This window comes from Erithacus rubecula, assembly GCF_903797595.1.
Source record: "Erithacus rubecula genome assembly, chromosome: 15".
NCBI lineage: Eukaryota > Metazoa > Chordata > Aves > Passeriformes > Muscicapidae > Erithacus > Erithacus rubecula.
This window is the reverse complement of record NC_136667.1, coordinates 16,541,262-16,555,766: the sequence shown is the minus strand read 5'-3', so window position 1 is coordinate 16,555,766 and position 14,505 is coordinate 16,541,262. Positions and strand designations below refer to the sequence as shown.

At 44.2% G+C, this 14,505-nt stretch overlaps 1 protein-coding gene across 1 annotated transcript in view; it reads left to right on the top strand.

Moving 5' to 3' along the window:
• The window catches only part of TRPC5 (transient receptor potential cation channel subfamily C member 5), a 90,176-nt gene that overhangs the window by 58,990 nt on the left and 16,681 nt on the right, over positions 1-14,505 (top strand). The window contains exons 5-7 of the mRNA XM_079318758.1: positions 2,122-2,261; positions 6,816-7,138; positions 11,723-11,918. Coding sequence (XP_079174884.1) covers positions 2,122-2,261; positions 6,816-7,138; positions 11,723-11,918 — 659 coding nt within the window. The remainder of the gene's footprint in view (positions 1-2,121; positions 2,262-6,815; positions 7,139-11,722; positions 11,919-14,505) is intronic.

The following is a 14,505-nucleotide window of genomic DNA, read 5'->3' as shown; positions in this document are numbered from 1 at the left end:
GACCCCTCCTCTGGTCCAGCTCTGTGTCCCTTGCTGTGCCACCATCCCCTGGCAGCTGGGGATGTCACTCTGCTCGTGGGCAGTGGTTTCCACACCTTCCTGCTCTCCTGCTTTCCCTGGTGACACCAGGACACTGCTCCTTGTTTCTGTGGTGCCTCTGGGTCAGGCTGGCTCTGTGCTGAACCAACCCAGCTGTGCCTGTGCCCAAAGCTGCTGATGGAAAACGAGGAAGGAAAGTGAGAGTTGCAAACAAGCTCACAAATCACTTTGGATGATGACCCAGGGCACTGTGCTCCTTGCACAGCTCCACCACCAGCCTCATTATCTGATGAAGCTGATTTATGCAGGTGTTGGTAGAAACTTCAGAGTAAGCTCAGGAGGTTAAATGTCTTTTCTGAGTTTAGGTGATATCTTCACTTTATCTTTAAATTCATGGTTAAAATTGAGGGAAATGCTAGGCATTTCAGTAAAATTGATTTGCAGATGAAAGAAGGATAATCCATTTTAAAAAAGCCTTTCAAAATCACCTCTTACAGCTGTCTGTTCTTGATTCCTTTGTTTCAGACAAACAGAGATATTATATGACTGTTTATTAAATAGAGAAATTAGAACAGTTTCACCAGATTAAAGGTTATTACTTACGAAATATTTTCCACTATAGAAGGAGAGGGAGCAGGCACACACAGCATTGCTGTAGCTATAGTAACCAGCAACCATAACTCACTATAAATACAGTGCATGAGTTCTTCAACAGGCTCCTCTCCATTGATTTATTTTGTTTTATGGCTTTGTGTGCATGCAAAGACGTGGAGGCAGCTGTAATAGGATTACCTGGCTGGCCCTGACATTATGTTTGTGTGGCCACTGACCTGCTGGCTGGCAGCTGAGCAGCTCAGATTGATATTTGGGGGCGTGCAGCAGTTCATTGCAACTTTGTCTGCTCTTCAGATTGGACCTCCAGGTCCTTAAAGCTGAGCTGCAAGCAGCACCTCAGTGACCACTGCAATATCCTGTGGTCAGGCAGGGGCAGCAGTTTGGGGAATTGTATTGGTAATGCACCTGGAGGTGTATTTTGTTTTGGTGTTTTGTTTTGTTTTGTTTCCTCTTCACCCATTTCTGGTTTTCACTGGAGGATAATGTCAAGTGGGTAATTCAAAATACCTGGGGCTCTAAAGACATTTTCAGAAGCATCTAGGGCATGAGGGAGCTGTCATTTGCTTTTTGATGAGACTTAGGCTTTCAAAAATACTTAAACAGTTCTACAAGAAAAGACACAGAAGTTCCTTATAATCAGAGCTGTGTCAGGCTGGTTTAGCAGTCTGATGATGAATTTCAGAGGCTGCCCTTCACCCTTTCAGCTGCAAGGAGGTATAGTGAGCATTAGCAAGTGCCAAAAAGGATCACCAGAAGGCATTTCAGAGTTGACATGATGGGAACAAACACCTCACCAGCCCCACAGCCATATCTGACACGAGGTGAGTCACTGCCAGGCTGCAGTGCCCTGCTTCATGCTGAGCCTCACCTTTCCTCACAAATAATCCCTGTGGGCTTTTTGTACAGCAAGGGGCATCAATACAGTGGCTGAGCACAGGGAATGGATCTGCTTCCTCCTCCTTTGGTGTGATATTTCCAGGTCAGGGAGGAGCTGTGCTGGCGTGCAGGAGCTGGTTCTGGTGCTGCTGGAGAAAAGTCAGGGAAGATCAGTGCTGCCCAGCAGAGCAATGGATTGCTCAGGGTGTCTGTGAGAGCAGACAGTCTGTCAGAAACCATACCAAATACAGCTGCTTGAAGAGTTTGTTCACGTAGAGCAAATTTCAGCTGAGCCAATTCACTCGTACTGGTTATAAATAACATGTGTTTCAGGCAGTCTCCTCATGTGCATATCTGGAGCCCTGGGTAGAAACCAAGGTCTTTTTCAGCTCTCTCCAGACTGCATTACCCACAGACTTGTAAAATGTCTCATAATCAGCAGCATTGTACTTTTAGAAGGCAGGAGGGATGAGGCATTTTTTTCCTAGCTGTTAATTTCCAATTGTCTGGTGTTACATCATACATATAAACACAGAGCTTTAATGGCAAATAATGCCTTGTCATGGAAATGAACTCCCTTTCTTTCCACAGGTTTCATCTGGGGAGAAATCAAGGAAATGTGGGATGGTGGATTCAATGAGTACGTTCATGACTGGTGGAATCTGATGGATTTTGCAATGAACTCTCTCTACCTTGCAACCATCTCCCTTAAAATTGTTGCCTATGTCAAGGTACAGTAACTTGGGAGAGGGAATTTGTAATGTGCTGGTGAGAGCTGTAGTACACAGGGTACAAACTGTTCAAATGAAAATCACATAGCAAAGAAAATAGCAGCTTTTCAAGCAGTCCAATTTTGAAAATTCACCTGGAAAGCTTATTATTTTGTTTGGAGAATGAACATCCTGCTCATTCTGAATCTTTGATTAAAAATTAAGTAGATTGTTTGGGCACTGGGGAGAAATTTTTCCACTTTCCTGTGCCTTTTGTAGCTACTCAGTTGCCAAAGCATTTTGTTTTCTGTACTGGCACTGGACCTCCTTCAACAATGCATAGGGAAAACATGTTTTTTAAATGAAATGGTAAAGGAAAAACCTTTAGAATAGAATAACCTCAAAACTTTTAGAGCCAGGCTTTATAATCTCTAGTCCTACAGATCTGGAGATTAGAAATCAGAAGTTTGTGACAGGTCTATGTGAAGAGCAAGAGTGTTATTAGGAGGGTTTTATCTGATAATCTGATATAAAGGGGTCAATTTACTCCTCAATATGTAACCTGTGGGCAGGGAAATGACAAAGGAGCGAGTTGGGGCTTTAACACCCTGTAGGTTCTCCCCTGTCATGTTCCATTTGTGGTGAGAGCTCATCAGAGCTCATCCTCAAAAGCACCTTCCACATTTATAAACTTCTGATGCTCCAAATTAGCATATGCACAGGGTTTGAAGCCAGGGGATGGCCTGAAGCACTTTCCTTCTGTCTCCCTTTTTCAAAGGCAAGACACAAAAGGCATCCTGTAAAATTCCTTATGCAACAGCTCTCTTTGGCTTCAGCTGGAGCTTTGTGCTTGGCCTATTTCTTCCCTTGCTATGAATCAGCAGCTTCACTGCAGTCAGTGGAATTACTCAGGTGTAAATCAAGGATCTGCTCCTTGGCCACTCCTGCTCTTCCCAGTTTTGCAAGGTCTCTGCTTCTGGCAGCCCAGCTCCCAAAAACCAGGACAAACACTTCCCCAGAGCAGCCCTGTTTAGTCCTGCCCAGCAGGCAGAGGGGGAAAGAGGAGAAAATTTCACCAAGCCCATTGACTCCAAAATGCAAACAGCCCTGCTATGGGGCCTTTGTTAAATCCTGGAGGCTGCAGTCCTGGTGAGTCAGATTTTCAAAGGGAAAAGCTTTTAAGCTGGTTGCTGCTCCCTGAAGAGGCAGCTCTGTAACAGCATCAAAGCAGGAACAGATTATGTCTTTTATTCTCCCAACATTCACAACCAGGGAGGAAATTACAGACTTGAAAGGTTGGTCTTTAAACCACAAGCAACACAAAAAAAAAAAAAACCCAAAAAAAACCAAACCCACCTGGAGATGGTAAAATGCACGGACTAATCTTAAAATGTTAACAACCTGTTTTTTTCTCACACACAAATTGCCAGAGGAGCTGCATGCATGGGTTTGTGCAGTCACACACTGGGATTTAAACTCCCAGCCAAAGCACAGGTCCAGAGGAGGCACAGCTCTGTTTGTGCTCCTGCAAGAGCCACAGAAAGGTGCAGGTTAACCAAAAACCCCGTGGGCCAGCCCCAAAGGAGGCATGGATCTGATCTCAGGTCAGCTCCTGGTGAGAGCCAGTGCCAGACAATTCCAGAGGTGCATAAACCTTCTGTGCTTGCAGTTCTGCAACATGTGGTCACACAAGCTCCCTCTGCCCTGTGTCAGTCAGGTGCTCCGAAATCTGAGGGTTTGTAAGGTTGATAATGGCTTGAAAACATTTTGCAACATGATTTGTTATTTATGGAACAGCCCTGAGCTGGAACAGGCTGGGATATATGCCAATATACCATATTCTGACACTTCTTAGAACTTCAAAAGATTACATGGACATTTAACTTTCTGCCAAATATCAGAAAAAATAAATTGCATACTGACACTAAATGTTTTCCATCCTTGTTTCTATGTGAAGACTTTTTTTTTTTTTCATTTGATTCGACTTGTTCCAAGACCTGGCTCTAATGTTGTCTGACACCAATGGAATCTTCAGGCTAATTATAGGGTAGAAATACTTTCTTAATCAGTTTTCATTTGCTGCATTGAATTATCATGTAATGAGGAAGGGTAAATGTGACAGCATGGTGTAATTTATTTGTACTATTCTGTGCACATCTCTGCTGTGCTTCATCATTTGAAGAGACACCAAACCAAACTACTCCAGCCTTCCCAGACACACAGCTTCATGTGATAACTCTGCTGTTTCTCTGTTACCTGCTCTGAAAATTCTATTTGAGACACCATCAGTTAATAAAGGACCAAAATATGACCTTAACAACATAAATATTGCTTTAAAAAGAGGTGTGGGACACAGAAGAGTTTTCCCTATACTTTTATGTGCAATTTGTGCTAAACTTTAGCAGAGAGCCCTGGGCTGCTGTGTCCAGCCAGCCTGCAGAAGAGAATTGGGAATAACTGTGCAAATCTGCTGCCCAGGCTTCCCAATCTCACCCACCCACCCCCACTGCTGGAAATCCACCAAAAGTTAACCTCTCTGCCTGTCTGTAGGCATTTTAAGATCCATCTTCAAATCAAGCTAACAGGCTCAGGCCATGATGTTCATGTAATAAAGAACAGTTTGGAAATGTCAGAAGCAATCCGAGGTCATGCTGAAATGCCTCTGTATCATGTCTCATCTCCTTCATACAGAGGGGTAGTTGGAAATATCAACCTGCTTTTTTGCTGAGCCCTTGAAAAAAATTGGGAGCTTGTGTATTGGGCCTTCAGATTTAAATAGAAAGGCTCTGTAATCTCATCTGTCAGTGTGATACTGGTGCCATTTCCTCTTCAAAGGTACCAGAATTATTTTTGGAGCCCTAAACAGTGTTAGTTGTGTTATTCTCAGTGCAGTTTTGCCTTTTTATGCATGCTAAATGAGCAGAGACGAGTGTTAAAAGGACAATTATTCCTTGATGTTAAATGTCTTTGACTCCATTCTCTGTGCCAGAGCAGTTACATTTTACAGAACCCAGAGCATTTTACAGAACTAGCTCTTTTGTGTTACCTGCTTGCATCTGGCTGCACTTTGCTCAGAAAATGCTTCTGCTTTTACAGTTACATTACAAACCCAGTTAATGTTGTAATTGATGCACTCAAATGTACCCAGTGTTTCAGCTGTAATTAAGACCTCTGCTTTAGCAACTCTCCTAAAATTGCCATAGCAAATTAACTAATAGGAAAATTAATATGAAGAAAGCCTTTTGGTTCTGGGCTGCTGGCTCTTTTTTTTTTTTTTTTTTGAGATTACATGGGAAGGGAAGCATTCAAGAATTCACTGCTTTTCTTCTTCCCTTCCTTCTCCCTCCCTCCTGTTGTTCCTGGAATGTGCAGTGTTTATAATATGCAGTCATATTTAGGAGGGAAAAAGAACAAAAGTAATTTGAAATTTACATCTAGAACCTGCTAAAATCTGAACCCCTTTAAATGTTGAAAGAGAAGGAGTTTGTGTATTAACTCATGGACATAAGGAGCACGCAGACTGTGACCTCAAAAGTAAAACTAATTTTTAAAATTTATAATTTTTCAGTTTAGGCTAAGAACAGCCTCAAACATACCCAAAGCCTAATGAAAACGTGGTCCCACATCTCTCACCATCAGGGGGGTCATAATGTAGTGGGCAGAATTAATAAAAAAACATCATTAAACCATTTCTGCTCTATTCAGATTCAGTCCTGAATCCTGACTGTGACAGCAGCTGAGGTGTAAGGGGTTAAAAGTCTTTCTTGTGCCACCTGATTAGGATTTACCTGTGAAGGGCTGGAATCAGTGGGTGTGACCCTTGGAGTTCACAGAATTCACAGAATCTCTGGGTTGGAAGAGACCTTCAAGATCATGGAATCCAACCCATGCCCTAAGATCATGGCGCTGAGTGCCACATCCAGGGATGGTGATTCCACCACCTCCCTGGGCAGATCATTCCAGTACTTTATCATTCTTTCAATAAAAAAACTTCTTCCTCATATCCAGCCTAATTTTCCCTTGGTGCGGCTTGAGACTGTGTCCCCTGGTTCTGTCAGTGCTGCCTGGAGAAAGAGACCAACCCCACCTGAGCACAGCCACCTTTCAGGGAATTTAGAGAGTGATAAAATCACCCCTGAGTCTCTTTTCTCCAGGCTAAGAGTTTCCTCAGTCATTTGTGGACACTGCTGAAGGCTCATGGAGAAACCTAATCTGTTTTTTTCCCAGGCTGTTGACTTTTCTCAGCTCCAGCTTGGATCTTTCCCAGGCTGAGGATCTTTCTCAGAGACAAAACAAGGGAAAAAAGAAAGAAAGCACAGATTGACACCTGGTGTTAACCACTGAGCTCTGTGTCTATTTTGCACAAAGCATGTTTTCAAAGAGGTTTCGCCTTCTTTGACCAACGAGCCTTTTCTACTTTGTTTTTGTGATATTCCTTATAAATATGCCACAGCTTCTTAATAAATCACTCCTTACTGCTTAGAAAAAGCCATGTTTCTGTATTCTTTCCCCTCTTCCTAGCCTCGCAGCAACAGTCATTAAACAAACTGCCTTTTACCCCTTTGCTCCCTGCAGTACAATGGATCTCGGCCGAGGGAGGAGTGGGAGATGTGGCACCCGACCCTGATTGCAGAAGCTCTCTTTGCAATATCCAACATCCTCAGCTCCCTGCGCCTCATCTCCCTGTTTACAGCCAACTCACACCTGGGGCCCCTGCAGATTTCTCTGGGACGCATGCTGCTAGACATCCTCAAGTTCCTTTTTATCTACTGCCTGGTGCTTCTGGCTTTTGCCAATGGACTGAACCAGCTTTATTTTTATTATGAGACCAGTGCCTCGGAGGAACCCAACAACTGCAAGGGGATCCGATGTGAGAAACAGAACAATGCCTTCTCCACGTAAGACATCCTCTCCTTTCTGCTCCTGAGGCTGCTTTATTTATTCACAGAGCCTTTATTTATTCACTTGCAAACACCAGGTGAGGTGGTTAAGGTGGGAGTTAAGTGGGGCGAACATTCTGCTGAGCTCTGCTGCCACAAACTCTTGCTTAGGGAGACCTTTTAGTTCTGGACCAAGGATTTTCCCTACATGACCCTGCAACTTAAATCTTATTATAATGCACAATTTTAGTATATTTGAGAAAGGAAGTGTCCTTTTGCTACAGTATTGTATTGACTAATTACTGAAGAAAGGAGGGGAACCTCAATAAAATGAAGAAAATAAGGGATAAACCTATTAAAAACAGGTATTAATAAATAATGTGACACAGCAATAATCTCACCTAGACTATTTTTATGGATGCATGATGTTGCAGGCTTCTCTGATTTCCTTCCAGCCTAAAATCCCAGCAGAACCTTTTTTTGCTGGGAATGCTGTTACTTTACTGAGATGCTGGCATGGAAATTGCTGTGAGGACAGCTGGCAGAGCTGAAAGGGAGAGCACATGCTGAAAAATGACATGAATTGTCTTGCTGATGTATTTGTTTTAATTACTAATAGTAGAAATAATTATAATAATCAGCCCCCACCCGATTGTTCTTGCTGCTTGCACAGTACTTAACTCACAATGGCAGGAGAAATAAATAAAGCACGGTCTAGAAAAAGGCCCACGCCCTGAAAACAAGCAAAACAAAACTGTTGTCCACCACTTTATGCTAAATTAAATAAAACTTGTCATGATGCCCAATAATTCTCCACCCTCTGTCAGCTGAAGGCTCAGGGTTAAGAAAGGATTTGGGATGTGTTTGCACCGTTATCAAAAACAGATGATGGCTGAGGCCACGTGGCTTGGATGGGAGAGGAGATATTCCAGCATTGTCCTGTGGGCTCTCTCCTAAAAGAAATTTGGAATTTTCATGGGATAGAGCCCATCCTTCAAGAGCAGCATGACCTGGTAGACCAGACATGTGCCGTTTCCCACTGTACAGCACAAACACCACAGGCTTTTTTAATTTTCTCCTGAAGCCCATCTCTGTCTGGGGGAAGTGCGTGGACCTGCACTGTGCTAATGAGAAACGGAATTAAGAGATTTCAGACTCTTTTTTTCTGTTTCAGTTGCCTCACAATCCCCAGAAATGTGTTGTGCTGCCCTTGCAAAGGAATTAAATAACAAACACTATTCCTTGATCTGTGTCCATGTTGATGCAGCAGCCAGAGGGAGGAAAGTTTGGCAAGTACAGAATTTAAGGGGTAAATTCTACCTCAGGAAGGGACAAGCCTAAAAAATCCAGTACGAAATCTGCCTTTCTCTGGAGCTGTGGTGAACAGATGTGTTCAGTTCTGCTTTCTGGTTTGGGTCTGCCACCACTGCAAAATGATTTTTTTACAGATTTCATTGTGTCAGGTATGTGGAGAAAGCAACAGCAGAAGAAAAAGAGCATTAAGCCAGCAGGAAAAAAAGCAAAAAAAACCCTCCAAAGCAACAAACTAACTATCCTGAAGTCTGTAAGAGGGTGTAATGTCTTGGGAGCTAAAAATTATACAAGAAGCACTTAGCAGAAAGTGTAGATCAGCTTAAATACAAACCACAATTTCTGCCACCCTAACATTCATTCAAACCCCCTGCCAAGGGAATGTAGCACAGAAAGGAAATTGAGGGGGCTCAGCCTTTGTGGCAGAGGTTTGTGTAAAACAAAATCACAGTTGGAGGGGATCCATTAGGAGTGAGGTCTCCTGGCAGGGGACAGAACACTCTGCAGGTACTTTTTGTTTGAGGCTCGCGTAAGAAATTTATTTAATGTGTTCTTAAAAGTTTAAATGGTTGTTATTAACACCCCCAGCACAAGCTGACATTTGGCTGGGGAGCAGATGCACAGCATGGGACAGTGGCTGGGGAAGGAGCAGCTGCAGATCCAGATATTGGATTGGGGGGGAAGCAAACTGGAGCCAGTCCAGCCAGAGCTGGGTACCCTGACTTTGCTCATGGTTCATTCCTTATGGAGGAATGAATCTGCAGAGCTTTGAATCAGTGCACTTTGATTCCCACCAGCATCCCTGGGCTCACACAATGAGCTCTGATTCTGCAAGGGGAGCAGAGAGGATGCTCCCTGTGTGTGTGCAGCTTGTGTCAAGTGTGGCACCTATTTACTGGCACATAATTTCCTATTACTCTCAAAGGGTGGCTTTAACATTTTCTTGGCGAGGAAATTTTCTGCATTGCACACACACATCATGGAAAAGTAATATTCCTTTGTGACAGCAACGAGGGGAAGTCATGAATAATTTAAGGTTTTCTGCTTTGGCCTTGCCATCCCTCAGAAAGCAGAGTGCCTGCTGCTTAGGCAGATGATTGGAAAATATGTTTATAGCTGTTATGCTGGCAGCTGAAGGAGGGAGATGAGAGTGAGGAAGAGGAGGAAAGGTGGAGGAAGTCACACCTCCTTTCCTGCTCTGCTATCCCCCTGGGTGCAGGTTCCTGTGGCAGAAGGGCACTTGTTCTCCTAAGCCACCATGGAGAGTGGTGGAGCTTTGAGGATTCCTCTGTTTGATTAGGATTCAAAATACATCCAGCAGGACATGGGAGCCTCTCAGTCACAATTTCCAAAATTTTATCTTTTTATATCTGCTTCTCCAAAGTAGTGTGAGCCCCCCTGAAGCATGGGCTGTGAAAAGAATCTGTGGACCTGTCTTGTGATAAAAACACAGCACCTGAGCCTCACTACTGTGCAGAGCTGCAAGAACCACTCAGTGTCTTTGTCAGGGCTCTACCTGCCCACATGTGAATGTGTTGGCCTGAGGCTGGGCCAAAATTGCACACCTGGGTAATATTGTGCATCCAGAACAGAATCTAGAGCTGATTCCAGTTTAATGATGAGATCTTCTGTCTCAGCCCAAGCAGTATTTCCACTGTTAGTTGTAAAATTAATATAAATATTTTAAAAGACAGCTAGAACTCCATCACTTCTAGTAAAGAAATGCCTGGCATTCTTTGGTTAATCCTCATTTTACTCCCTTGGTTATTTAATAAGCCTAACAGCCTGAGCTTTGGGAGAAAGGTTTTTTGCTTTAAGACATCGTTATGATTTTGGCCAGTGAATAACATAAGATATATCCACAAAGTATAAACTAAATCCTCATCTAAGGCCTGGAGATACATGGGAACAAATGCCTGGAGATGATGGGAGAACAGATTTCTGGTATGTCAAGTAAGGCATCTGAATTATTCATATTGGTTTGTCTAGTAGTTGCATTTGAAAACATCTGCTGACCTCAGGCCAAAATGGAAACTCTTAAACAGGCATATAAATGTCATTTTTGGATGATATAAATGCCGTATTTTGGAAAGCCAAAACGAAGATGCCCAAATAGAGCAATTATTTAGATTGCTGATTAAATATCTGACGTGCCTGTGAAAGGTCACTTGTCTGTGGCTGAAGCCAAGAGAGACCTGGGATGATCTCATCAGCTCAGTGGGGTCAGGCCCAGTTCATCTATGGAAGGAAGCCTTCAAAAGAAGAGAAACTCTTGAACTGAATTAATGTGATGACTCTCTTTCATCTGAGTCATTGCTGAGCTGTGTTTTCAGGGCTCTGCCAGGGACTCTGCCCGTGGTGGGTGGGAGCTGCTGCACCAGAGCTTTGGGCAGGTGCACTGCACACAGGGCAGAGTTTTGGGCAGGTGTATTCCAAATAAAGCAGAGTTCTGGACAGGTGTACTGCAAACAGAGCAGAGTTTTGGGCAGGTGTATTCCAAACATAACAGAGTTTTGGGCAGGTGCACTGCACACAGAGCAGAGTTTTGAGCAGGTGTATTCCAAATAAAGCAGAGTTCTGGACAGGTGCACTGCAATCAGCAAAATTTCGGGCAGGTGCATTACAAACAGAGCAGAGTTTTGGGCAGGTGCACTGAACACAGAAAGCATTTTAGACAGGTGCACTGCAAGCAAAGCAGAATTTTTGGGCAGATGTATTCCAAACATAGCAGGGTTTTTTGGGCAGGTATAGTGCAAACAGGGCCACAGCAGCTGGAGCAATTGCAAGCTCTCAGCCTGTGTTAGAGCACAAGGTGCAGCTGGCTGTGATTTCTGCCATCTCCCACCTCGTGCTGCCCTGTTGTTGTGCACTGTTTAGCTGCTGTACATGGGGATGGGCTCCCTGAGCATTTATCCTGCAGACATGTTAATGATGCAGGCACTGATTAAACAGGAGAGTTTATAGATAGCAGCAGCATCCAGCATGGCAGTTTTAATTAAATGGAATATATTGTGGCTGTTCTTTGCATGTGTGCAGGGTGGGAAAGGGAGCCTTGGGTTCCTCAGGGCAGTTATGCTCACTGGATGTGGACTGGGCTCTTGGACAGACAGACAGACAGACATGCTGTTGATGGGACATGCATTGATTGGTGGGGCACTGTGGCTGAGCACAGGCTGTCCCCAGGGAGGGACAAATGCCTGCTCTGTGCTGTCTCCCAATATCTGTGTGTTCCCTACCTGCAGATCATTTTCCACCCCCCAGCATCAGCTAAAAGCCTGTCTTTCCTTGCAGACTTTTTGAGACCCTCCAGTCACTCTTCTGGTCTGTCTTTGGGCTGCTGAATCTCTATGTCACCAACGTCAAAGCCAGACACGAGTTCACAGAATTTGTTGGGGCCACGATGTTTGGGACCTACAACGTCATCTCCCTGGTTGTGCTGCTGAACATGCTCATAGCCATGATGAACAACTCCTACCAGCTCATTGCTGTGAGTTTCCCCATTCTCTTTTTGTTGTTATTTCTCCCTGTGTGCCTCATTTGTCTGCCTTGCAGCGAGTGGGTCCCTTCTGGGATGCTGGAGATTTGCTGCCCCCATTTCCTGCCAGCAGGTAGTTGGGATCTCTGCTCAGCAGCCTGAATCATGCCTGTGGAGGAGGTTTTGCTCTGTTTGTAAATGCTGCTTAGCTGGAAAAGGCTCATGGGCTGTGATGTGCCCCTGTCTGCTCCTGTGGAGTAACCCTGCTGACCACCTTGGGTGTAAAAAGGGAAACCTTCCCACTGCTTCCTGATGTTTGGTTTTAACTTGGGGGGTGGGTGTTGTGGTATATATTTTTCTTATCCTATTTCTGTTTTTTCATGTGAAACCGTGTATGTCAGGAGCCCAGTCCTGCAATTTCTTTTTCCACAGTCTTCCCACTTGAAATTAGATCATGTCCATCTGTAATACCAGAGTCTCCTGGCTGTAAAACCATAATCTGAGATTCCTGAGCAATCCCAGTGCAGGAGGGAATCTGAGCTGAGGCAGCTCGGGGCTGTAGAGCCCTTATCAAACTGAACTTTCATTTGAATGTTCCAAACTGTTTTCTCCACTGTAATCTCATTCTGTGTACCCAAAAGCCAATCTGTACCTTGATGATTAAATTTGTCAACAGACTGAAAGCTAAAGCAGCGTGGCTCTGCATTTTGAGGCTCTTAAGGTCAGGGACAGTATGGGAGGAAGCAAAATCTTATGTGCACAGTACTTCAGATAACCAGTGGGCACTTACTCTCCAGTTCTGGCCACTGACATGAGAGGTTTGGAGACAGTGAGGTGGGGACCTGCTGCATCATCTGGGGACAAAACAGTTGTTTGTTTCCTCCTCTGCTTTGGGTGACTCTTGGTTTATTCTAGAAGATAAACTAGAGCAAAACCAGAACCAGCAGCACTTCTCCTGCTAGTTCCATTTCCAAATTCCTGGACAAGTCTCCGGGGAAATGTGTGGGTGAGCTCCTTTCCTGGCTGAAACACAGAGGGGAGTATTGAGTTGTTTTCTTGAACAGGTTCCACAATTGTTGTTGATTATCTGCTAATACAAGTAGCTCCTAAATTTACTTGGTCAAACTGAGCACAGACCCATCAAATTGCTGGTTCTTTTGGACATCTGATCTTTATCATGGTAAAAAGTATGAGAAAAGCTGGACCACTGACCTTGCAGATGAGCAGAAAAGCAGTTTATCACAAAGACATTGCTGCTTTATCACTCTGTTCAAATGCTTTGAGTGCTTTCTCTTTGTTCTCTGCTACTCCTCACATTCCAGGGAGACTGGAACGAGGGACAGAAAACAAAGATTCTCTCCTTGGCCATTTTCTCCAATTCCCTTTCCTTTATTGTCATCGAATGGGCTTGTCACTAAGACAAAGCCCAAGCCTAAGTCTGGGATAAGAATAGCAGTATTTGCTATTCACTGGGCCACAAACCACTCATCATTCTTTCCCCTGAATAATTCCAGTGATGCAATGACACATTACACACAATCCCACATGAATTAATAACAATTAGCTGAAGTGAAGGGTCCAGAGAGGGCTGTTGTGTCAATGGTTTTGTGTCTGGAGCAGCTGGGAGCTGGACTGGCCCCATCAGAAAGGCACACCCAGGGGTAGAGAACCAGAAAAACCTCCAGAAAAGCGAGATAAAGCACAGAGTCCAGCCAGCAGCACGAGTCCCTGCTCGGGAAAATGACACTGGAAATGCTACAGGAGATTTCATTGTCACTTAAACTGTGTCACTGCAGTTGATACCGAGAGCAGTGACATTTCCTGGCAGTCACTTCCAATCCCTTCCCCTGCACAGCTCGGGTTTGGAAGCTTCATTCCTGCCTGCTTTCTTTCAGGGACAAATTTCCTTCATGTGTCTTCTAAGGGCGAACATCAATTAATCTCTCCCCCGAAGAAAGCAAGTCGTTAATAAACGTTGAGCTTTACAGATGTGGGTCGTTAATTAACCCCCAGTAATCAGGTTCACCCCTGCTGAATCACAGCAGGCTGGGTGCCAGACTGGGCATTTCTTCCTCCTGGGGTTTATGTGACAGTGGATACACACAGAATGACAGAATTCCAGGGGAAAGGAGGGGAAAGGAGGGAAAAGGAGTCTTTGGGATGGGCTGCAGGTTTCTTCTCCAGTGTATCAGGAAATGCAATAAAACAGATGTTGGGATCAGGTGAGAATGCATCTCTGCCTGCTGATTCCCCTGCAGTGCAGTGGTGAGGACATCTTCATTAATCCCCTTTGTTAATGAGCCCCAGGCACTGCTGCAGTGCAAACAGGATTTCTCCCCTCCTCTCTTGCAGGGATAAATACACTTAAAGCATTTGTAGCAGTTATTCTTCAAGTCAGCTTTTCTCCTCTACTCACACTGAGTTTGGACATCTGATCTTTGTCATGGTAAAAAGTATGAGAAAAGCTGGACCACTGACCTTGCAGATGAGTGGAAAAGCAGTTTATCACAAAGGAATTGCTGCTTTATCAGTCTGTTTCAATGCTTGAGGTTTGAGGAAGGTTTGAGAAAGAAGAATCTAAGCTGGGATTCCAGTCTGG